The sequence below is a fragment of the Amblyomma americanum genome, chromosome 3 (genome assembly GCF_052857255.1).
Source record: "Amblyomma americanum isolate KBUSLIRL-KWMA chromosome 3, ASM5285725v1, whole genome shotgun sequence".
NCBI classification, from domain to species: Eukaryota; Metazoa; Arthropoda; class Arachnida; order Ixodida; family Ixodidae; genus Amblyomma; species Amblyomma americanum.
In genome coordinates, this window is record NC_135499.1 from 51,744,185 (window position 1) to 51,768,948 (window position 24,764).

General features: G+C 46.2%; 1 protein-coding gene across 1 annotated transcript in view; it reads left to right on the top strand.

The window, feature by feature from the left end:
• Positions 1-24,764, top strand: part of LOC144122948 (uncharacterized) — a 36,270-nt gene that overhangs the window by 3,953 nt on the left and 7,553 nt on the right. The window contains exons 2-4 of the mRNA XM_077655897.1: positions 14,259-14,563; positions 17,738-17,770; positions 18,472-18,586. Coding sequence (XP_077512023.1) covers positions 14,310-14,563; positions 17,738-17,770; positions 18,472-18,586 — 402 coding nt within the window. The 5' untranslated portion in view covers positions 14,259-14,309. The remainder of the gene's footprint in view (positions 1-14,258; positions 14,564-17,737; positions 17,771-18,471; positions 18,587-24,764) is intronic.

Below are 24,764 nucleotides of genomic sequence, written 5' to 3' on the forward strand. Positions count from 1 at the left end.
TGTTTGTGATGCTGATATTTGTTATAAGCAACGTTACCTTGTACCTTAAAATTAAGCTATTAAAATGTTCTCTATCACCACAAGGTGTGTAATACAGCCTAAATTGGCTGCAATATTGCAAGACAAGACAGTGGTCATTGCACCGGAACTCATGCATTTAACTAGAAGACTAGAAGGGGCGGTAGCCGGGATACGGCTAAAGTTTCTGTTGTGGAAGCTGAATTAAACAAGACGCTTTTCTCTGCATTAAGTTGGTTGGGGCGGAGAATGGGGGGGGGGGGTGTAGCTGCACCTACTTTAGCCCTAGAATGACAAAAGGCACATATTGTGGAGTTTGGTCAGGACTTATTTGATGGCATCGTTTTGTCAAAAATATTGCGCAATAAGGAAATCAACAGTTGTAGGCTGACTTGTTTTGAATAAACAGTGCCCTTGTGCCTCTATACCTGCTCCTGTTTTTGTGAGCCGATCCACTGGCAATGTTTCCGTCTCGGTGGAAAACGGCCTTTCTGACCACAGTATGTTGTATTTTTCAAGCACTATTTAAAAATCCCACAACTCTCCCCATGCTAAGCACGGTTGTGTTCAAGACTTTTCGCATGCCAGGGATGAAAGCGTACTTGATTATCTTGGTCTATGCCTGAGTTATTTTCAAGGAAATGATGTGTCTGTACTATGAAACAAATTTAAAGAAATCTGCACGTAGTGCCTAAAAAATGTTATTCCGAACAAAGTGAAGAAAACACGCAAAACTAATCCCTGGATTTCGCGTAAAATCTTGCATCTAAAATGAAAATTAAAGCGAATAAAATGAGCACGTGCCTACCTAAACGCTGTTGAAGCAGCGCAAGGTGCTCTACGACAGGCTGTGGGTCAATCAAAACGTCATTATTTTGAGCACACGCTACCAAGTTTCATTTCGAATGACCCGCAGATGTTTTGGAAACACTTGTGCAGGAAAAACAAACCTGTCGACCAAATTCCGCACAATGGTGTTCTTATCACCGATAAAACAAGCATTGCTGAACATTTTAATAGATATTTGCACAGTGTCTTCACGAAATAAAGTTCCCTCTTATGTCAACCTACTGTATCATGTCATCCCGAACTAAGCATTGTATCTTCTGCTGGTGTGTTTTCAATTTTGTTGAATCTGAAAACAAAAGTTTCTCCTAGTCAGGACGGGATTCCAAATATGTTCTTGCGCCGTTATAGTAAAGTATTATCCCAATTTCTTGCCATAATATTCCATGCGAACCTATCAACCAGCACTGTTCTTTCAGATTGGAAATTTGCGCGTATTGTGCCAATGCTGAAAAAAGGTACAGACTCATCTGTCACTAATTTTCGTCCGATATCGCTTACATATTCTTTTAAAGTTATCGAACACATTGTAGCCACTTATATAACTTCCTTTCTAAATGATAGAGACATTCTGGTTTGATTTATTTCATGGGGCTTAACGTCCTAAAGCGACTCAGGCTATGAGAGACGCCGTGGTGAAGGGCTCCGGGAATTTTGACCACCTGGGGTTCTTTAGCTTGCATTAACATCGCACAGTACATGGGCCTCTAGAATTTTGACTTCATTGAAATTCGACCACCGTGGCCGGGACCGAACCCGTGTCTTTCGGGCCAGCAGCCGAGCACCATAACCACTCGGTCACCGCGGCGGCGACACAGATATTCTGTCGTCACACTAATATGGATTTAGAAAAGGCTTTTCGACCGCTACTGAATTAACATCTATAGTTCGTAGTTTTGCTGACATTCTAAAGAAGTCAGGGTAGATAGAAAGCATTTTTCTAGATTTTAAAAACGCTTTGGACCTTGTTTCACATGCCGAACTAATACATAAGCTTGAAAATATCGGGCTTCCTTCCTTTATAATTACCTGTATTTCTGCTTACCTTTCTAACCACATTCAGTTCGTCAGTAGTGATGCCCATTGTCCAGTCTGCCTTCCGGTCACTTCTTGCGTGCCGCAAGGAAGTGTACCGGGACCATTTATTATTCATGGTTTACATGAAAGACATTTAGGATGTAATTAGTAAACCAGTGCAAATTAGGCTTTTTGTCGATTATTGTGTTTTGTTTCATGCAATCAGATCCTACGAAGTCCAAGTAATTCTTAATTCTAATAATAATAATAATAATAATTGGTTTTTTTGGGAAAGGAAATGGCGCAGTATCTGTCTCATATATCGTTGGACACCTGAACCGCGCCGTAAGGAAGGGATAAAGGAGGGAGTGAAAGAAGAAAGGAAGAATAGGTGCCGTAGTGGAGGGCTCCGGAATAATTTCGACCACCTGGGGATCTTTAACGTGCACTGACATCGCACAGCACACGGGCGCCTTAGCGTTTTTCCTCCATAAAAACGCAGCCGCCGCGGTCGGGTTCGAACCCGGGAACTCCGGATCAGTAGTCGAGCGCCCTAATTCTAACCTTCAGAACGTAAAATCATGGTGCAGTCGATGGGAGATGAAGCTTAACAATGACAAAACAGTCTTTATGAAAGTGACCAATAAACAAACTAGACTATCGTTTCCGTATGCCCTTCCAAATCATCCGCTTGAGGAAGTTAAAGAACACAAATACTTAGCTGTTCCTATAACCAATAATCTTAGCTGGAATAAGCATATAACCAACATATGCACTACCTCGATGGAAAGAAACGCGAACAACTCGGCACCAACACGCTTCGCTGTTTCAATTTTTTTTGACCGCGCTTTTACTTCGGTGATAGCGAAAAGACCCTAGTCCCGTACATGATATATTCTAGGACGGCTCTAACGTATTTTTCGTACCACCCAGGTAAAAGCGCGATGAAAATAAATTCCAACAGCCGGGCGTGTTGGCGGCGGATTGTTCATGTATCTTTCCATCGGGGTAGTACGTCATCATTTCGGAAGTTTTCCTTCCCTAGGCATATATTAAAAGGTGTCCCTTCTAGTGCAAAGCTTTTAGCCTACACATCCATCATCAGACCGAAACTTGAGTACGCATGCACCGTCTAGGACCCTTACAGAGAACATAACATTGACTCAAGCATCCACGTTGACGCATCCACGTTGACGCATCCACGTTGACGCATCTACGTTGACGCAAGCATCCAGGCCTGCGAAACAACAACGGCAGTTTACTGTCCTTGCAAGGCTGCTCTGAACAAAACGTCAAGGTTTCGCCTCTCAGAACCTCCTGCCTCCTTCTGTGCAGAGATGCTTGCGGTTCAAGAGGCACTTTGCTCTGTGGCCGCCATTCCCATGCTACCCATGGCCCGCATTGTCATTCGCACCGACGCACTTCAGGTCGCACGCCTACTACGACGAGTCAGTCGCAACCCAAAAATCTACTAAGACATCCTTCGTCTAGCGGCACGCATCCCGCAGCAAATCCGTATTGAGTGGGTCCCGCGTGACCTCCTGAGCGCACAAAGCCGCGCAGATTCTGCGAGCCGCCTTTCGACCCCAACGTCGCCTTTACCTCGAGTCCTAACTATGGATGACACCATCCTCCTTTTGACAAGAAAGGAACACCTACGTGCTCTAATCCCTCCGTGTGCGGTAACCCTCCCCTGTGGTCTTACCCGTGCAGAGGAGGTTGCGCTCCGGAGGATGCGGGTCGGGGTTGCCTTAACTGCAGCTACTACACGCAAGTGGCCGTATTTCAAAGATTTATATCCCCGCCCGGGCGTCCAGTCTGCAAGAACAAAGACTGTGAGGCGGATATCCACCACCGGTTGTCGGACTGCCCGGCGCTGAAGCCGACTAGAATTCGGCACCTGGCGGCAGTGGGACTCTCACAGGACAATGCGGATTGCTATATTGCCTGGACACAGGGTCCATATCATCGTTCGCTTCTTCATTTCATCAAATCAGCCCACCTTTTTTCATTTATTTAAGCATATTACTTATCTTTCACTTCATAGTTTTTATGCCCTGAGGCAATAAACATCGCTTCAAAGAAAAATAACATTGACTTTGCAGGTCCGGTGGCTCAACATGTTGGTGACTATCCAACCACTTTTATGGCACAACACAGCATACAGACTCTGCAAGCACGATTAAAAATTCAAAGATTGAAATTTCGTTCCTTGCTCAAAAATAACACTCTCCATGAGCCCTGATTTATTCCATAAGTCTTAATTCCCCCTGACAGCGCCACCTAATACATCAGCCTGATCAACGCAACGAAACGCACGCCACTTGATGCATCTATGGCTTGTTGCCGCCGCAGTGGCTGAGTGGTTATGGCGCTCGGCTGCTGGCCCGAAAGAAGCGGGCTGGATCCCGGCCGCGGCGGTCGAATTTCGATGGAGGCGAAATTCTAGAGGCCCGTGTACTGTGCGATGTCAGTGCACGCTAAAGAACCCCAAGTGGTCGAAATTTCCGGAGCCCTTAACTACGGCGTCTCTCATAACCTGAGTCGCTTTGGGACGTTAAACTCATATAAAAAAAAGCATCTGTGGCTCGTGTTGTTCGTTAATTTCTGACTGTCCCTTTTTTGCTGGCATTATGCTTTTTCCTACCCTTGTCTAATTTATGATTATAATGACTATTCCAGTTTTCCATTCCTTCTCGTTTTATGTGGCTTTTTGATCTTTTTGACAATTCAGTCGTTTGTCTAATGCCCTATGCAGAGCCTGTAAGGTACTGTATTAACTAGGCAGAATGAATAACTTGGCATTCGGCAGGGATATTGTTCGTTCTTAAGTTCTTATAGCACTTCACCAAAGCCGCTGAAACTTAACATCGTTAAAGATCTATTCTTTAGCATGACGAAGTAATCGCACCTAGGAAAAGACGAGCCATAAAACTAAACAAAAACACCATGAGTCGGGGCTCGGCAGGTTGTAGAGAGCGGTGTTCGGACAACAGAAGCGCGCGAGCGTGCCTTACGCCCGGGGTACAAGTGAGGCTCTGGCACGAATATTTGCGAAATACGGCGTGCACATTTCGCACGTGCCGTCCAGCAGACTGAAACAACAGCTCTGTCACGTTAAAGGTCGTCTGGAGCCCCCACGTAAACCCCGGATCTCTGTACAAAATGCCTTGCAAAAACTGCGATTCCTCCTACATTGACGAGTCATGCGATTTTAAGAGAAGATTATGAGAGTACTAGAACGACGTCAACAAATGTCGCACGACATCCAATCCGCTGGCAGAGCATGTTCAAGTAATGAAGTACACCACTGACTGGGAAAACTTGAAATCTCAGACACAATGAAGCCTTTATCGTCACGACTGCTTTTAGAATCTTTTTATATACATACTACAAAAAAATTCATTAACAGGATAAAGGGTAACCTCCCGGATAACTACGCCCATTCACTGCGCTGTCAAGTGCGCATATAAGAAGCGGCCCATTCAGTCCATTCCGTCATTTTGAACAAGGGACCCGTAGGGGTCCCGAAACGTCATGTTTTAAAACCATTTTTTGGTGGGTTTATGTTTTATTCAATCACTATGTTTCCGCCTCGCGAGATAGGATTCTGTCATGCCCTTCACTACGTTGCCTTAAATATGTGTGACAAGCGCCCGGTCTTGTTTTGTCTATTTTTTTCTGTGTATAGTATTGAAAAGTAACTTTCAAATTTAGTACAGAAATAACACAAAAAATGCACTTTATTGCAAACTTTTTGTTTTCTCTCATGTTGAAGGCAGCTGCACTTCCCTGTAAAGAGGTGCAACAGATAATGAAGTTTGTATGACTCCAGTGTAAATATTCACAATTGTCGAAACACTAAAGCGAAAACTGCTTTGGAGAAGTAACTTGCTTTGTTAATAGGATACTATGGCCATAAAATTTTGTGTGATAATTTATTTCTATTCCGAAAAGTGTATTATGAATAGAATGAACTGCTTAGAAGTTGGTGACGGAGTGCCACTCACAATTTTGTTGTAGAGACAAACATATAACAAATTCTGTTTGTTGCACTGATTAAGAGACTAGTTCTATAAAACGAGTGCTCGGATGAAAAATTACGTAAATATAGGGCAAATTTTTCTTTTGAAATGTGAAAATTGTGGAGTGGTGAGCACAGATGTAAATAAGTCTAGTAAGCTGCGTTGAATGGTTAGCGTGTGCAGCTGAATATGCTAAACTGTAAAGTATTCATGCTAACGCTTATCATGTAAATATTAAGCGGCCGCTTCTGGTGATGGAACCGCTCATTCGGTGCACTCCAAGTAATCATGCTTTCGTTTGTGTTATTTGCCATGGTCGTGTGTATTGTTTATGCATTGCTGCAGTGCGTCGATTAGCCACGAAGTAATTAACGAGGCTCTGTATCCAGCGGTGTTTGTATTCATATGGCACGTCATAATGGTTTCTTACTTCAATGCAAGAATGCATGCAGCTATACGCTAAAGGAGAGCAGAGTCCCTCTCCCATTTATACGGTACTTATTAATATTTCAATTATAGGTGTAATTTTTTCACAGATCTGAAAGCCAGTGGTCGTAAACAATTGACCCATATAATTACAAGTGAGAGCGACATTTACTGTGGTGCTCAGGCACCAAATTCGCGGTTTCTATTGGTGTTTGTGATGCTGATATTTGTTATAAGCAACGTTACCTTGTACCTTAAAATTAAGCTATTAAAATGTTCTTTATCACCACAAGGTGTGTAATACAGCCTAAATTGGCTGCAATATTGCAAGACAAGACAGTGGTCATTGCACCGGAACTCATGCATTTAACTAGAAGACTAGAAGGGGCGGTAGCCGGGATACGGCTAAAGTTTCTGTTGTGGAAGCTGAATTAAACAAGACGCTTTTCTCTGCATTAAGTTGGTTGGGGCGGAGAATGGGGGGGGGGGGGGGGGGGGTGTAGCTGCACCTACTTTAGCCCTAGAATGACAAAAGGCACATATTGTGGAGTTTGGTCAGGACTTATTTGATGGCATCGTTTTGTCAAAAATATTGCGCAATAAGGAAATCAACAGTTGTAGGCTGACTTGTTTTGAATAAACAGTGCCCTTGTGCCTCTATACCTGCTCCTGTTTTTGTGAGCCGATCCACTGGCAATGTTTCCGTCTCGGTGGAAAACGGCCTTTCTGACCACAGTATGTTGTATTTTTCAAGCACTATTTAAAAATCCCACAACTCTCCCCATGCTAAGCACGGTTGTGTTCAAGACTTTTCGCATGCCAGGGATGAAAGCGTACTTGATTATCTTGGTCTATGCCTGAGTTATTTTCAAGGAAATGATGTGTCTGTACTATGAAACAAATTTAAAGAAATCTGCACGTAGTGCCTAAAAAATGTTATTCCGAACAAAGTGAAGAAAACACGCAAAACTAATCCCTGGATTTCGCGTAAAATCTTGCATCTAAAATGAAAATTAAAGCGAATAAAATGAGCACGTGCCTACCTAAACGCTGTTGAAGCAGCGCAAGGTGCTCTACGACAGGCTGTGGGTCAATCAAAACGTCATTATTTTGAGCACACGCTACCAAGTTTCATTTCGAATGACCCGCAGATGTTTTGGAAACACTTGTGCAGGAAAAACAAACCTGTCGACCAAATTCAATGGTGTTCTTATCACCGATAAAACAAGCATTGCTGAACATTTTAATATATATTTGCACAGTGTCTTCACGAAATAAAGTTCCCTCTTATGTCAACCTACTGTATCATGTCATCCCGAACTAAGCATTGTATCTTCTGCTGGTGTGTTTTCAATTTTGTTGAATCTGAAAACAAAAGTTTCTCCTAGTCAGGACGGGATTCCAAATATGTTCTTGCGCCGTTATAGTAAAGTATTATCCCAATTTCTTGCCATAATATTCCATGCGAACCTATCAACCAGCACTGTTCTTTCAGATTGGAAATTTGCGCGTATTGTGCCAATGCTGAAAAAAGGTACAGACTCATCTGTCACTAATTTTCGTCCGATATCGCTTACATATTCTTTTAAAGTTATCGAACACATTGTAGCCACTTATATAACTTCCTTTCTAAATGATAGAGACATTCTGGTTTGATTTATTTCATGGGGCTTAACGTCCTAAAGCGACTCAGGCTATGAGAGACGCCGTGGTGAAGGGCTCCGGGAATTTTGACCACCTGGGGTTCTTTAGCTTGCATTAACATCGCACAGTACATGGGCCTCTAGAATTTTGACTTCATTGAAATTCGACCGCCGTGGCCGGGACCGAACCCGTGTCTTTCGGGCCAGCAGCCGAGCACCATAACCACTCGGTCACCGCGGCGGCGACACAGATATTCTGTCGTCACACTAATATGGATTTAGAAAAGGCTTTTCGACCGCTACTGAATTAACATCTTTAGTTCGTAGTTTTGCTGACATTCTAAAGAAGTCAGGGTAGATAGAAAGCATTTTTCTAGATTTTAAAAACGCTTTGGACCTTGTTTCACATGCCGAACTAATACATAAGCTTGAAAATATCGGGCTTCCTTCCTTTATAATTACCTGTATTTCTGCTTACCTTTCTAACCACATTCAGTTCGTCAGTAGTGATGCCCATTGTCCAGTCTGCCTTCCGGTCACTTCGTGCGTGCCGCAAGGAAGTGTACCGGGACCATTTATTATTCATGGTTTACATCAAAGACATTTAGATGTAATTAGTAAACCAGTGCAAATTAGGCTTTTTGTCGATTATTGTGTTTTGTTTCATGCAATCAGATCCTACGAAGTCCAAGTAATTCTTAATTCTAATAATAATAATAATAATAATTGGTTTTTTTGGGAAAGGAAATGGCGCAGTATCTGTCTCATATATCGTTGGACACCTGAACCGCGCCGTAAGGAAGGGATAAAGGAGGGAGTGAAAGAAGAAAGGAAGAATAGGTGCCGTAGTGGAGGGCTCCGGAATAATTTCGACCACCTGGGGATCTTTAACGTGCACTGACATCGCACAGCACACGGGCGCCTTAGCGTTTTTCCTCCATAAAAACGCAGCCGCCGCGGTCGGGTTCGAACCCGGGAACTCCGGATCAGTAGTCGAGCGCCCTAATTCTAACCTTCAGAACGTAAAATCATGGTGCAGTCGATGGGAGATGAAGCTTAACAATGACAAAACAGTCTTTATGAAAGTGACCAATAAACAAACTAGACTATCGTTTCCGTATGCCCTTCCAAATCATCCGCTTGAGGAAGTTAAAGAACACAAATACTTAGCTGTTCCTATAACCAATAATCTTAGCTGGAATAAGCATATAACCAACATATGCACTACCTCGATGGAAAGAAACGCGAACAACTCGGCACCAACACGCTTCGCTGTTTCAATTTTTTTTGACCGCGCTTTTACTTCGGTGATAGCGAAAAGACCCTAGTCCCGTACATGATATATTCTAGGACGGCTCTAACGTATTTTTCGTACCACCCAGGTAAAAGCGCGATGAAAATAAATTCCAACAGCCGGGCGTGTTGGCGGCGGATTGTTCATGTATCTTTCCATCGGGGTAGTACGTCATCATTTCGGAAGTTTTCCTTCCCTAGGCATATATTAAAAGGTGTCCCTTCTAGTGCAAAGCTTTTAGCCTACACATCCATCATCAGACCGAAACTTGAGTACGCATGCACCGTCTAGGACCCTTACAGAGAACATAACATTGACTCAAGCATCCACGTTGACGCATCCACGTTGACGCAAGCATCCAGGCCTGCGAAACAACAACGGCAGTTTACTGTCCTTGCAAGGCTGCTCTGAACAAAACGTCAAGGTTTCGCCTCTCAGAACCTCCTGCCTCCTTCTGTGCAGAGATGCTTGCGGTTCAAGAGGCACTTTGCTCTGTGGCCGCCATTCCCATGCTACCCATGGCCCGCATTGTCATTCGCACCGACGCACTTAAGGTCGCACGCCTACTACGACGAGTCAGTCGCAACCCAAAAATCTACTAAGACATCCTTCGTCTAGCGGCACGCATCCCGCAGCAAATCCGTATTGAGTGGGTCCCGCGTGACCTCCTGAGCGCACAAAGCCGCGCAGATTCTGCGAGCCGCCTTTCGACCCCAACGTCGCCTTTGCCTCGAGTCCTAACTATGGATGACACCATCCTCATTTTGACAAGAAAGGAATACCTACGTGCTCTAATCCCTCCGTGTGCGGTAACCCTCCCCCGTGGTCTTACCCGTGCAGAGGAGGTTGCGCTCCGGAGGATGCGGGTCGGGGTTGCCTTAACTGCAGCTACTACACGCAAGTGGCCGTATTTCAAAGATTTATATCCCCGCCCGGGCGTCCAGTCTGCAAGAACAAAGACTGTGAGGCGGATATCCACCACCGGTTGTGGGACTGCCCGGCGCTGAAGCCGACTAGAATTCGGCACCTGGCGGCAGTGGGGACTCTCACAGGGCAATGCGGATTGCTATATTGCCTGGACACAGGGTCCATATCATCGTTCGCTTCTTCATTTCATCAAATCAGTCCACCTTTTTTCATTTATTTAAGCACATTACTTATCTTTCACTTCATAGTTTTTATGCCCTGAGGCAATAAACATCGCTTCAAAGAAAAATAACATTGACTTTGCAGGTCCGGTGGCTCAACATGTTGGTGACTATCCAACCACTTTTATGGCACAACACAGCATACAGACTCTGCAAGCACGATTAAAAATTCAAAGATTGAAATTTCGTTCCTTGCTCAAAAATAACACTCTCCATGAGCCCTGATTTATTCCTTAAGCCGAACACAACGCGACTAACACGACATCGTCATACGGAATCACTAACACCGTACAGCGCTCGAATAAATGCATATAAATACCCATTGTTTCCTCACACAGTAACTAAATGGAATGAACTCCCTCCTGAGGTTGTAAACAGCATCGATTCTATTGACAAAATTGCTTAGTGATAGTTGCTGAGTTGTTTTTCCGTGTTCTTTACTCTGTGCTATTACTCAGTTTTCAGCGATGTACTTTGCCGCGTTTCTTTTTATGTGTATTTTTTTCTGCTCCTTCTTGGGCCCATCATAGGGTCTGCAGTATTCTATAAATAAATAAATAAACTGGGAATTGATTCCTCTCAAGCGAGTAACTGAGGACATTAGATACACGAAATAGGAAGATCTGAGAAGGAATTTGGTCGTGTCCTTGAGTTGTAAATAAATTTCTAGAAAGAACCCGTCTCACCTGTGAGAGAGGTTTGTAGAGCGGAGCGCTCATTCCCGTTAGGTTGTCCAAACGCATATTCGTCCCAAATGAAATTACAGGATCAGCAGGCCAACCCAGGCCAAGCTGCTGGGCTGGGGTTCCCAGAAAACCTGCAGAATAGAAGCGACGACAGATAGCTGAAAGCCGTGTATAGTTTCGGGTACAGCACCGAAGAGACTCATATTCAAGGTACAGTGGCTCGCACACAGTCATCTTCGTACCTTCAGCACGCAAGGTGGCTGCGACGCATGTCTAATTTTTCCTCGTCACTCTTCACTCGTTCTACTCTTTTTCCACCCACGCACGGCTGTGATAAAGGCACACTTGGTGCGAGACGACGGGATCATACATTTTCCTCTTAATGTTTTTTGTGCAGCCACTTCTTACTTTTATTAATACTAGTACGATTAATTCTGTCTGTACAAGAACAGCTAGCGTTAGATTTTCTCACGTCCATCCACTGCGGCATTTTACCTTAGGAATAAAGCGAGAAAAATATGCATTTTTCTGCGCTTTTAATGCAGCCACCGATTCGTTGCCAGATAGCGTGTATTGGCGTTAGAAATAACCTATATTATCTAGCCACGTCTATAGGGTCGCATAGATTTGAACTGAGTTCTTAGCTACGCGTAGAGATATTGATGCGTCATATATGTGGTATGTAGCCGCAAAGATCCTCAATGTTTGATGGCCTCGTTCAGTGTTTTTGAGGGCATAAAAGCTGTAACACTGGATTCTGTGAAAATTAAATTTCGCCACTACATCTTCATGGATTTCAGCGTTAAATCCAGTAAGAACAAGGTCGAAGTTGCCCGTAAAGCGGCTACGTATTTCTTTATTTTATTTATTTATTCACAGAGACTGCCAATCCCACCCGGAGTGAGTGCAGGAAGGGCACATATATGATTGGCAGGTATATAGAAGATATTGAAATAGGCAAGGCTCGGAAACATATTAGTGTGATTAGCAGATTTTAGTCGATAAATGTTGACATTTTGTTATATCATACTATCGAAATAGTTCCCTGTAAAGCTCGCTGAGGAATGTTCCTACCACAATGAAGTTTCTTTTGCAAACAAACTTTTAACTAACGTTGCTTGACCGTATTTGTCCATAATAGGTTGCGTTAATTAATGCGACAAACGAGCGCACAATTAACCTGGTTTTATTGTATGTAGGGGTGTCCGAATATTATAAATTTTCAAATATGGAATCGAATATCCTCCTATTCGATTCGCTTAACGGGTCAAATATCGAATGCTGCACATTGGAAAATAACCGAAACGAGTCGAATACGATCTGTGAAGTTTAAACTGTCTTCGAGTAACAGACACCAGATTGTAATCGGGCACGTAGCACTTTTCATCGACGACTCCGACCTCCCACATCATTCTGCTGCGACTGCTCTGCGCGTTTATCGCTGCTACGCTGTCCACTCGTGTGGCGGCATCCATAATGCCCAAACGTAGTCCTCCAAGTCTGGGCGACGCGGAAGCGTTCAGTCAGGTCCAACAAGCTCCGTCCTTGTTCTTGGTCACACAATTAATATGCTGGTCACAGAATTATTAAGCTGACTTCTTGCCGATGCCTCAGAGTGGCGATCACTATTGCGCCTTCTGACCGCTGCAGCTTCAACTCTGCTCTGTGAGTTACAACGCTGCCTAGAGCTCTTTGCTGTTTCGCATGAATATTCGTTTTGTACGAATATTCGCCCGATATTCGCATTCGATTCCTTTGTTTCATTATTCGAATCATATTTGGCTTGGTACTTAAGTAAGAACTTTATTATTCGATCATATAATAAAGTTAACAGAATAGAGTACCACAATTCACACGCGGCTCAATTCATTAACTTGGCATCATGAATAAACTTCTGTTTCAGTGCAAAGGTGTTCCTAAACTTTACAGATAGATACAGCAGAAAAGAGTGGTGCAGAAATAGCATAGAGTATATAAGGGCCTGGAAGAACGCCATTTCTCGCGTATTATGTATTAATATCAGTATGCAATTATAGTGTCTTATTTTTGATGGGAATATTCATCACGAACCTGTTTCTATGATTTTCGGAAAGTTCTTTGCACTAGAAGCAAGTGAAGAATTTAGTGACTACGGAATAGTGAAGATCTTCCTGCATTAACATAAAAAAAATTTGTTGCAGGACAAATATTCATGAGATCACTCAGAGACAATTTAAAAAAATGGCGGATCATTTTTTTCTAGTCAGCCAACTGTTAATTAGGTGCGGTAGCACTTCGGTTTCAGTTTAAGTCGGAGGCTCGGTTTGCAAGGTTAAGCATGGTTTCAGACAAAGATCGCCGAATCAGCGAGTGGGGGCATTAGTGATAGCATTGTAAAACTGTAGCGGATACTTAAACTTCGCCTTAAGGGTATGACACGATAGCGTCAATGGGTATTGATCATATATGTGGAATTCGCCGTTCTCTAATTTGTTGTCATATATCGCTGGGAGTTGTCATGCCAATCCTGCCATATTGGTTTATCGGCTAAGCGATGCGCCACTGCCCCGCGATGACAGGTGCTGCTAGTGGTAGGGCTTGCAATGCCGAGGTCTCGCGGTCAATCATTTATTGACGAACAACCGGCCACGGTGGGCAGTTTGCTCACAGTCCGCTGGGCAGATGGTTATCACTGCCACTGGGTCACGTTACCAAGGTGGCCCAACTGCCACATAAGGTGGCCACGTAGGTTGCTCCGAGATCAAGCAGGCTTCAGACAAACATCGGCGAAATCGCTGGCTGGGGGCTCCAGTACTAATGCGCTAAAACAATCGACAAAGAACGGTTCGCTGTAGAATTCGGCTTGAAAAACAGAAAAAGACCGATGGCATTTGTTTAAATGGACCCAGTGTTTAAGATCTAAGTATAGATTCAGAACAAAAGAATCATTTCGCGCGTGAAACACGGACTTACTGATTTCCATAGCACGACCGGCTACCATTTTGTGGAAAAGCACAGGGCTGTTTTGAGCAATGGCCTCATTTCAGTGCGGCGCTCCCCTTTGCAGTCAATGAAGCTGCGGCTTTGATCACGCTGCTTTCTTACTTGTTTGCAGAGAGGTATGAAAGGGCGCTTGCTCGAGCCATATGGCCGGTCATTTGTCTGCTCGCCCGCAGGCTCATCTGCACCGTTTCTCAGCTGGCTCAGCGGCCAGCGGCCGGGCCGCAATGGGACCCCGGTCCTCCGGGGGTGTCCTGCGGCTGTCCCTCGTGGCCGTGGTGCTCGTCGCGATACCAGCCAGCGTCCTGCCAGCCTCCCGCAGGAAGTCTTCTTCCTCATCCAAGAAAGCCACCTACTACTACTACCAGCCCGCTGAGTACCGGGGCCACTGGTACCATCACTGGCCGGACACCCTTACCAGGCGATCGTTCGGCTCGTGGGAGGACGCCTACGACGACTGGCTGCCATGGAAGGGCGTTAAGTACGTCTTCCTGCATAAGATAGCTTTGCTATATTCAGCGCACTTATGTGGAGAGAGGAATGAAATTATTTTATTGAAGAGCAAAGATATAACACTCTGTATATCTTGCGCCTGGCTCAGGAACTCTAGGAAAGGGGGTGAAGTCGAAGGGATGTAGGGAATAGACAAGCCACTGAGCTTCCGCGGCGGCTGGGGGAAAAAGAGTAGAATAGTTTCTGGCAAAGCGCTAACAGGCCCCGCAAGTTGAAACAACAGCGCCACGAGCTTTACACGCCAAGAGTTGTTTAAGACTGAAGCGGGACCCGACGACGAAGATTTTTTCTGGGATTTTGCACAAAAAAAAGTAGATGAGTAACTGGCCCATCAAAGTTTTCATTCAGAATAGTTGGTTAATATCCTTGAGCGCGTGGCACAAAACATAGAGAGATAGACCACCAGCAACGCCAGTACATTTCTTTCCCATTCTCGCTCGAGGTAAGCCTTGCACCACTACGTCAAGATAAATAAAGGGCAGCAGACAGTAGAGAAGTAGTTCGAGTGAAATATGGGTGGTCCTGTTTTATTGCAAGCATCGCTACTTCGAAGTACAGCTTACAAAAATACTACCGACGAAGCTTCAACTTCGCAAGCCCCGGCTCTTTGGAAGTATGTTTGAGCCCTTGTATTAATTACGAGCAATTTCAGGTGATTAAACTCGTGGAAGTGTCTCACTCTTTGTTGAATATTTGTATATATGTATTTGCTGCTTTCTCTGTATCGCTTTTATTTAACACGTCATGAAGCAAGGCGAGGAAACATAACGTGTGACTGAAAAGGGCAATTTTTTTTTTGCACAAAAACATAGCTCTTCTCCTCACCTGCACTTATGAACGCCTTGGTGAAGATAGTAAGCATGTGAACAAACTTTTTCCCGCAATGGCATTCCTGTAATGGTAAAATGCAATTTCACTAATTGAATAATATTTTAAAAGCGAAGTTTCTCAGCCTTCGTTCTCCTAATTAGAATTTATGTAATAACTGGGCCAAATTTTTCGGCACAGATTTCCTCTGGAATACCCTTGCTCGCTTTGGGACCTACTATTTGCACTTCGAGGAAAGAAAATAGAAACCTGTGACTCATCGGGACCCTTAAGCGGCATGAAACAAGTGAAATGACGGGCTGTTCACCAAATTCTACTTTTATGGGTGATAATGTAGAGTCTGCTCCTGTTGTTGGAGGATCGTGGAGGCTATGTTGTACGGGTACCGCCGGCACTACGGCAGTTTGGGTTGCTGTGATGCCGGAGACAAGAATTAGAGCAACTAAGCCAGAGAAAGCTAATAGACTTTGTTTAGAGCGCCACGCTTAGGCGCTCTAAATTTCCAAAAAAATTTCAAGACTACGGACGTCCCAAATGGGCCAGCTGAAGGATCGACTTCCTGTCTAGTATACACGAGCATGCATAACAACTAATTGTTGCGGTTCTACACAGGGCGACTCCTATACCGAAGGAACAAGCACCTGTCCTTCTCATTACCGTCATTGAGGGTTATTTTGTACTCCACGTTGTTCTGTTCTTTCACGCCTCCATGGTCGCATTATAAGTAGCATAAAAAAACCTAAAAGCCGCCACAAGGAAATTTAGAACTATGAAACATGTGAAGTAGAAGTGCCAATGGCTGCGGCCGAAACGTGGCCTGTAGGCTTAAATGTACACTGAGTACAACTCTATTTAGTTACTGTTCTCCGTTAAAATTACTTCTTTGGCTCTTCCTACTTTTTGCCGTTGTTTCTCCGGCAGCCAAAGACGCATTTACCACCAATAAACTTTTTATTTAGAAATATTCCCGCCAGCAGATTCAAACTCATGACACGCTTACACAAAATGAGTGGTTTACCACTGTTTTCAAGTAAAGCAGTGTAGCGTAGCCTTTCGAACCAGCGCAAAAAGTGATGTCGACATGAGCATTTTACAGGCAAAATCGGCCATTGATGGCAGCAGTTTGTTTGGTATTGTAATATTTTCGAGCTTAGTATGCACAGCTTTTTGTGATTAGAGCGTTGTACCAAGTCAATACGGCCAACTTCAATTTGTCGTCAGTGTTCTTTTCATAGAAGCGCCCCTACTGCTAAACATAAATTTAAGCCCAGATTTTTCTTCTTGTGCGCGAAGAGTCAGGTCTCTTGGCTCTATTATCTGAATAGTTTCCTCTGGTCGTCTTTAAAATTTCGTCCACATTTCTTTTTTGTTCGTGGCGTCAACAGCTTTTTCACAGGAAGAACCAGGTGTAAAACTTAAAAAATTGAAAGTTTGAAATTTAGATATTTGGCTTTCTAGTCACAGCGGAATTTGAGAAATGCTGCAATTTTATTGTTAACATTTCAGATGTTACTTAAGAAAGCTGAAAGTGTGACCATTTTACGTTCTTGACTAGATCAAATACGGTAGCAGCAGGAACGCACGAAAGATACGTTCAGGTGCAGATTTCATAGTTTGCTTCGTGAGGTTTAACGTCCCAAAGCGACTGTGGCTATGAAAGAAGCCGTAGTGGAGCGCTGCACAAATTCAAGACCACCTGTCTATCTAAGATTAACGTGCATTGACATCACACAGTACACGCGGCTCTAGCATTTCGCCTCCGTCGAAATGTGACCGCCACGCCCGGGATGAAACCAGCGTTTTTCGGGTCAGCAGCCGACCGTCATAATCACTGAGCCACCCCGGCGTTCATGACAAGTTTCTACAGCTCGTCTCCCTAATGCAACTGTGGGGAAGCAGAGCTGCACAGCTATCAGATGGCAAGCTTGCTTTGCAAGTGAGCCCGCCAAGATTGGCAGGTACAAGTACGTGCTCATAAGCTGTATGAACAAACCGGTATTTTTGCTCTTTTTCGCTTATTCGTGTCGCTTTCAAAAGCTTCCGAACCAGTGTTGGGTTCCAGCATGGCTCAAGAAGTTTCCGCTGGAGTTACTTTTTATAGCAGCGAACAGGAATACCTGCATTATCCTACGCATACGACTCAAGGTAATCGATACAAACAAGCCAAACCATCACGCGCCTTTCCGCTCGTGCAAAGGTTCCTAGAACAGAGCTTTGCGTACCCTCCGGAAGTCTGCTGCGCAAGTTTTAAAAACTCAGACGTTTCAATAAGGAACGAATGCAAGTTTTCTGAGAATCAATTTGCTTCTTGCAGATACACGGTGTCTCCCGCACTGCCAAAAATTGGGTAAATATTTTTGCCCATTCTAAGCATGCTCCAAACAGAGCTTCGAAGCTTGAACAGAGTTTAAAGGAAATCAATAAAAAGTCCAAACCTGAAGAGATTCCTAGCCTCAGTTCTGTCTCTGCCGACAGCGCAAAAGCGATACCAGAGAAAAGGCTAGGCTAGAAGGTAGATAACAGATTTGAATCGATATTTAACCAGAAATAGATGATCAATAATATTAAGCGGCATGGGCGCCAAAGTATGCCTCTATTCAAACATAAAATATGTTTTGTCAACAATTCTTCAAGAATTTCACTCTGTCCACTTCTTTGTTGTAAGCATTTTTTTTGCATCACATATTGCTGGATACAGTTTACCATGGTCATTACAAGTCACTACACTGTACCTAAAGTCGTGAGCAGCATGAGTGGAAACAGAGTATCAGCATTCAATTATTTATTACTTCATATTTACATGTGAGACGCATAGCTTTTCTGTTTTCAATGTAGATTCCCTCTTGGCGCATAATATCCAAAAGCCAGTTTCAAATAAAAAAGAGAACTAACCAGAAAATTTTTAAATCTCAGCAAAACGTCTGTTCCTCCCATATTCCTTGCGACTGTACATGTCTCTTAAAGCAAGCTGGTCTCAACAGGTCCCATCTTTTTCATGTGTTTCCGTCTTGTTCTCTGTCCTCCTTTTATGACCCAATCTTCTCATAGCTTCAAGACCTTGCTGGCGCACAAGCACCACCACCTGCACCATGGCCACGGCCATGGCCGCTCGAGTTGTGGTCTCGAAGCGGTTCTGGTGGGAATCCTTCTCATCGTCCCATTGGTAAGTGACTGCCTGCCACGTTGGCAGCCCTGATGTACAATGGTAGCTGTTTATTTTGCCGAATGTTGGGATTGTAATCGTAACGACAGAGGTGAACTGCGTGGACCACAAACGAAATTCCGAGAAAGTTGCTCAGAACTTTCGAGCATGTCGCCATGCACCTCTGCATAACCCTTTCGCGAGCAAGCCTATACAGGTGAGGAGGCTCTGAATGAAGGGCGAAAAACTTATAGGCCGCACTCTTAAAGTCATCTCAAAAGTATCATCGCCAGGAATCTCTGAAAAATATCAAGTGTGTCGCTAAGGAACTATGCACAATATATCAGTGTGTTCTGGGATTTTTTTTTTGTGCACAGTTGTAAAAGTAAACGTGTGCTAACCACTCCATCTGTACTTGTGGTGAAGAAGCTCGTCTTCACGACCTCTTTATTTGGACAACGTTTATTAACAAAGTGTAGTAGCTAAATTTTTGCTAACTGATCCGCTGTGCGATCCGTAATCGGCATCGTCACTGACTTTGAAATTTCGAATTTAGACCTAAGAAGATGTCTATGGCCCTTGGACATCAGTATGACTTCTGTTGTTGATAGCTGCTCCTTTCTATGATTTTTGGGGCGCGGGGAGGGGTAGAAGGACCCTACGGTATGTTTATATGACAGAAAAAATAAGACAATAGTGCTGGTAACGTAACTAGCGATTATGGGTTGGGCCCGCCACGGCCCAATGGCGCAGATTTCGAATTGGACAGATTAACTGTGTTAGATGCGACGCAGCTGCTTTGTGTCGACTATACAATGATGACGGAAGACTGGGTCAGTACGCAGTAGCAGCTTTGAGTATGCGTTCATTCGAGTAGTAGAGTTCTGAGTAGAACTTTTGAGCGGCAGCGTTCGTCCGTGTGTGTGTGTGTGTGTGTGTGTGTGCGTGCGTGTGTGTGTGTGTGTGTGCGTGTGCGTGTGTGCGTGTGTGCGTGTGTGTGTGTGTGTGTGTGTGTGTGTGTGTGTGTGTGTGTGTGTGTGTGTGTGTGTGTGTGTGTGTGTGTGTGTGTGTGTGTGTGTGTGTGTGTGTGTGTGTGTGTGTGTGTGTGTGTGTGTGTGTGTGTGTGCGTGCGTGTGCGTGTGTGTGTGTGTGTGTGTGTGTGTGTTCTAATAGGAATGTGGATCTGGGTCAGCAGTTATGACTCAACAAAGCAGAATGTCCTCAACGAAGGGAATGTCTGCGGACGTCAGTGTCATGCAGATATGGGTAGACGCTGTAAAGGTTGTGTTTTTATTATTTTCATGCCTACTGTAAAAACTGTTTCCCATTGTACACACGCGCTATTAATCTACACACCTCATGAGCGATAGCATATTTTGCAGTAATGGAAGCTCAAGATGCTTCGGCAGTAGCTTCACCATAGTATCACTCATTAGCTTCGGAATATTGCTCTCGTGGCTACTGGACGTTCTAGTATAGAATAACCATCTTTAAGCATATTGACCGGAACAACATAAGCGCAATGTTTCACCGAGAACGCCATTGCCTTCTGAGGCGTAGGCGCGGAACGAATAAACTGCGCCCCTCATGCCGCCACTCACTGGCGTGTGCTTTTCGCGTGGCCCGCTTCGAAGGATTGGTGTATTCCCGTTCGATTACGGACAGTTGCTCTCACATCACGACAGAAAAGGTACAGATAGTCACATGCTTGCCCAAGGCTCTACGTCAACTCGAGAGGCCCGGTACAATAAGTCAAATACTAGTAGAAATCTTTATTTTAGATGTGTAAACAAATTCATGAAAGGGCTGCGGAAGAAACCTGCGCATGGGCAACTTGACTGGCCCGCTAACCCAGTATTTCAGACAGCAGTGGAGATAATTCGAATAATCACGCAAGCTAGCGGCAAAACATAACGAATAAGTAAAAAAACAAAATGTATCGTCACGCTTACGTTCCGCTTCGGCTGCCAAAGCGGTTTGATCCGCGGAGGATGAATTCGTTAATCCGCCAACCGGCATGTCACAGGTCAGCGCATTCAACGCTTGACAACACGCGACATCATGATACGTGCCCCACCCGACTTCCCGGCGCGTCGGGCGAGCTGCTGACCCGTAAATTCAATCTCTACATTAGCGTGCACAAATCTTTTCACATGTGACGTGACATCTTATTACGGGTATACATATTTTTGGTAGTGTTTGCTAAGCTTTATCTTTGATTGCTATGATTTCTAGCTTTTAATACCGTTGCTGCGTAACATCGTTTTAGGATAGTCTTTAGATATCTAGTTATTTTAGATATCAAGTGCCTTGCACTTTTCTGTCTCCTTCTTTTGGAGTCTGGTGCGCTGGGCTCCGCCTGCAATCTTTTTCTGATGTCAAAGCATAGCGATATCAAATGAAATTATTTAGGCGGCTAGCCCATAACACATACGTTTTGGTATTTCAGACCAGACATTAGAAAATTTCCGAGCCCATCCTCAGGGGACGACCTTGAGGAACATTTTTTTTAATTGAACAAGGATCAATATTGTTACAAGTATTGTTACAAGTTACAAGTACAATATTGGCGCCCGCTACTTTTCTTCCATCGACCTTCGTAGCGGGTATTGGCAAATCTCTGTTGACGCAAGAGACCGCGAGAAAACAGCTTTCGTCACCCCTGATGGCCTTTACCATTTTAAGGTCATGCCCTTCGGCCTTTGTAACGCCCCTGCCACATTTGAACGGATGATGGACTCGTTACTCCGGGGCTTCAAGTGGACGACCTGCCTTTGTTGCTTAGATGATGTAATTGTTTTCTCGCCCTCTTTTGAAACCCACCTGCTTCGCCTTTCGTCCATCTTGGCACTTTTCCGCCGCGCAGGTCTTCAACTCAACTAAAAAAAATGTACTTTCGGCCGCCGCGAACTCAAAGTCCTCGGCGATTTGGTGAATGCGAGTGGCATACAACCTGACCCTGATAAAGTTCGTGCCGTCAGTGCTTTTCCCTGTCCCCGCTCGCCCAGTGATGTCCGCAGCTTCATCGGTCTCTGTTCCTACTTTCGCCGGTTCGTCCCGAACTTCGCAGCCGTCACTCGCCCTCTCACCAATCTGTTGCAGAAAGGCGTTCCTTTTTCCTGGGGCCCAGAGCAGGCTACTGCATTCTCCAGCCTTATCGCCGTCCTCACCAACCCTCCTGTATTGGCCCATTTCAACCCGTCTGCCCCGACTGAATTTCGCACCGATGCCAGTGGTCACGGAATTGGCGCCATCCTTGCTCAGCGACAACGCGGCCAGCACTGCGTGATTGCATACGCCAGCCGTCTTCTTTCTTCCGCCGAGAAGATTTACTCCATCACAGAACGCGAGTGCCTGGCTCTTGTTTGCGCCATTGGAAAATTCCGCACATACTTGTTCGGCCGCCCATTCACTGTTATAACCGACCACCACGCCCTGTGTTGGCTCTCATCTCTCAAGGATCCTACTGGCCGTCTTGGCCGGTGGGCATTGCGATTGCAAGAATACACCTTTTCCGTGGTTCACAAGTCCGGTCGCCTCCATCAAGATATAGACTGCCTGTCCCGCTATCCCGTCGATCCTCCTTCTACAGACTGTGAGTCGGATGCCTGTGTCCTCTCCATCTCCGACCTCTCCCACATTGCCGACGAACAGCGCTTGGATCCCACCCTCACCTCTCTCATCGACCGCCTCAGCACCGACCGCCGCGACACTTCTCTGGCCCGGTTTTTGCTGGACGAGAACACGCTGTACCGCCGCAACATGCGACCTGATGGCGCTGAGCACTTGCTCGTTGTTCCCCGCCACCTACGGTCCACTATCCTCGAACAACTGCATGACGCACCTACGGCTGGTCATCTTGGTGTCTCCCGTACGTACGACCGCGCGCGCCGGCGTTTCTTCTGGCCTGGTCAGTACCACTCCGTCCAACGCTACGTCGCCGCTTGCGACGTCTGTCAGCGCCGAAAAAAGCCCGCTGTCCTGCCGTCTGGACACCTGCAGCCGATTCCCATCCCGACCGACCCGTTTTCTCGTGTTGGGCTAGATTTACTTGGGCCCTTCCCGGAGTCCTCCACGGGGAACAAGTGGATTGCCGTCGCCACCGATTATGCCACGCGGTACGTGATCACTCGCGCCATTCCAACCAGCTGCGCCACTGACGTCGCTGACTTCCTTCTGCACGACGTCATATTACACCATGGCGCTCCCCGTCAACTCCTTGCCGACCGTGGCCGCTGCTTCCTTTCCCGAGTTGTTGACGAAATCCTTCGTTCGTGCTCCGTTCGTCACAAGTTCACCACTGCTTATCATCCTCAGACGAACGGCCTTACGGAGCATCTCAACCGCACGCTGACAGACATGCTCGCCATGTACGTATCCGACGACCACCGGGACTGGGACATAAGCTTGCCTTTTGTCACCTTCGCCTACAACTCTTCGCGACATGATACCGCTGGTTACTCGCCCTTCTATCTTCTCTTTGGACGAGACCCCTTACTGCCCTTCGACACTCTGCTGCCCACATCTGGCCCTGTCACTACATATGCGCGTGACGCTATCGCCCGAGCAGACGCCGCCCGCCAGGTTGCTCGACACAAGCTCTCCGCCTCCCAAGAGGCCCAAAAACACCGCTACGATGGCCTGCACCGTGATGTGCGATACCCTGCCGGATCTCTCGTCTTGCTGTGGCTCCCATCCCGTCGTGTGGGGTTATGTGAAAAACTTCTGCCGCGCTACACAGGTCCTTATCGTGTATTACGGGCAGTGACCGACGTAACGTATGAAATCACGCCGCTGCACCCAAAGTCGACGTCCGCTCCACTGAAGTCCGAAGTCGTTCATGTAGCTCGCCTCAAGCCCTATCACCCACCATCGACATCGCACGCCTAACACGCACCGGGACGTTGCCTTCAGCCGAGGGGGATAGTGTTACAAGTGGACGAATCATGAACGAAGAAGTGGCGGTGCGGTGAACGACGACGACGTTGACAGTTGGTAGCTGGGCGCTCGGTTCTGAGCTGAGTGCTGGCCATCTCAGAGCAGCCGCCAATATAGACTTACCGCCGTAACATCCCCGTAACAATATTGCCATGCTGCTGACTTTCTGCCGGCGCCACCTGGAGGTCGAACTGTGTTCCCGAGCGCGTGGCCGAACGTCTTCTTTGTCCAGAACGAGCGTGGCGGTGTTGGCAAACCTCGCCCGAGTGAACAGCTTTGTTCTCTGTATTTTCGCCGGTGACATTTTTGGTGGAGCCGTGCTGGGTATCATCCCATGTACGCTGACCGGGACGATAGCCCTGACGCTTCTCCCCGACGAGCAGACGCCACACCTGTCCACAAAGCGAGCCGTCGCCTGCGAGGCCTGCAACCCGAATTTGAGCCACTCACGATTCCTGCTCGGGCCATGACTTCCGCCACTGGCAGCCAGACAGGTCAGTCCTTCGGCAGTGCCCCGCCGTTCGTCTTTCCTGCACCTCGGTCGCCACCATCCTTCCACGGCGACCGGTTCGAGGATGTAGAAGATTGGTTGGCCGGTTTTGACCGTGTGGCCGCGTTCAACCAATGGGACGACGAGCGAAAGCTGCTGAACGTGTACTTCGCACTGCAAGACTCGGCGAAAACGTGGTTCGAGAACCACGAGGCGTCCTTCTCTAACTGGGCAGCTTTTCGCCGCGAGGTGCTCGCCACGTTCAGTTCGAGCGAGCGAAAGGAGAATGCCGAACTTGCCCTTCGCTCCAGGTCACAGCAGTCCAACGAGAGCGTGGCCATGTTTATTGAGGACATGACCCGCCTCTTCAATCGGGCCGACCCAGCCATGCCCGAAGCTACAAAGGTGAGGCACCTTATGCGTGGGGTAAAGGAGCAGCTGTTCGCTGGCCTCATGCGCGACCCTCCGAGAACGTTCCTTGCAGGAACGGAGTGCCCAATACGGCCGTCAGGCAAATGTAGCGGCCGCTCAGTACTCCACGTCCTTGCCAGGCCCCGGGGATGAGGCGCTGCGAGCGCTTGTGCGGAGCATTGTCCGCGAAGAACTGCGACACCTCCACTTGAGTGCTCCGTCAGAAAGCGTACCTTCGACAGGCGATGTTCTCCGTGACGAAATCTGGCGAGCGGTGCAGCCACCCCCAGCACCCCTTTCGGAGCCGCACGTAATGTCCTACAGCGATGCCCTGCGCCGACCTGCCTCGGCGCCGCAAGC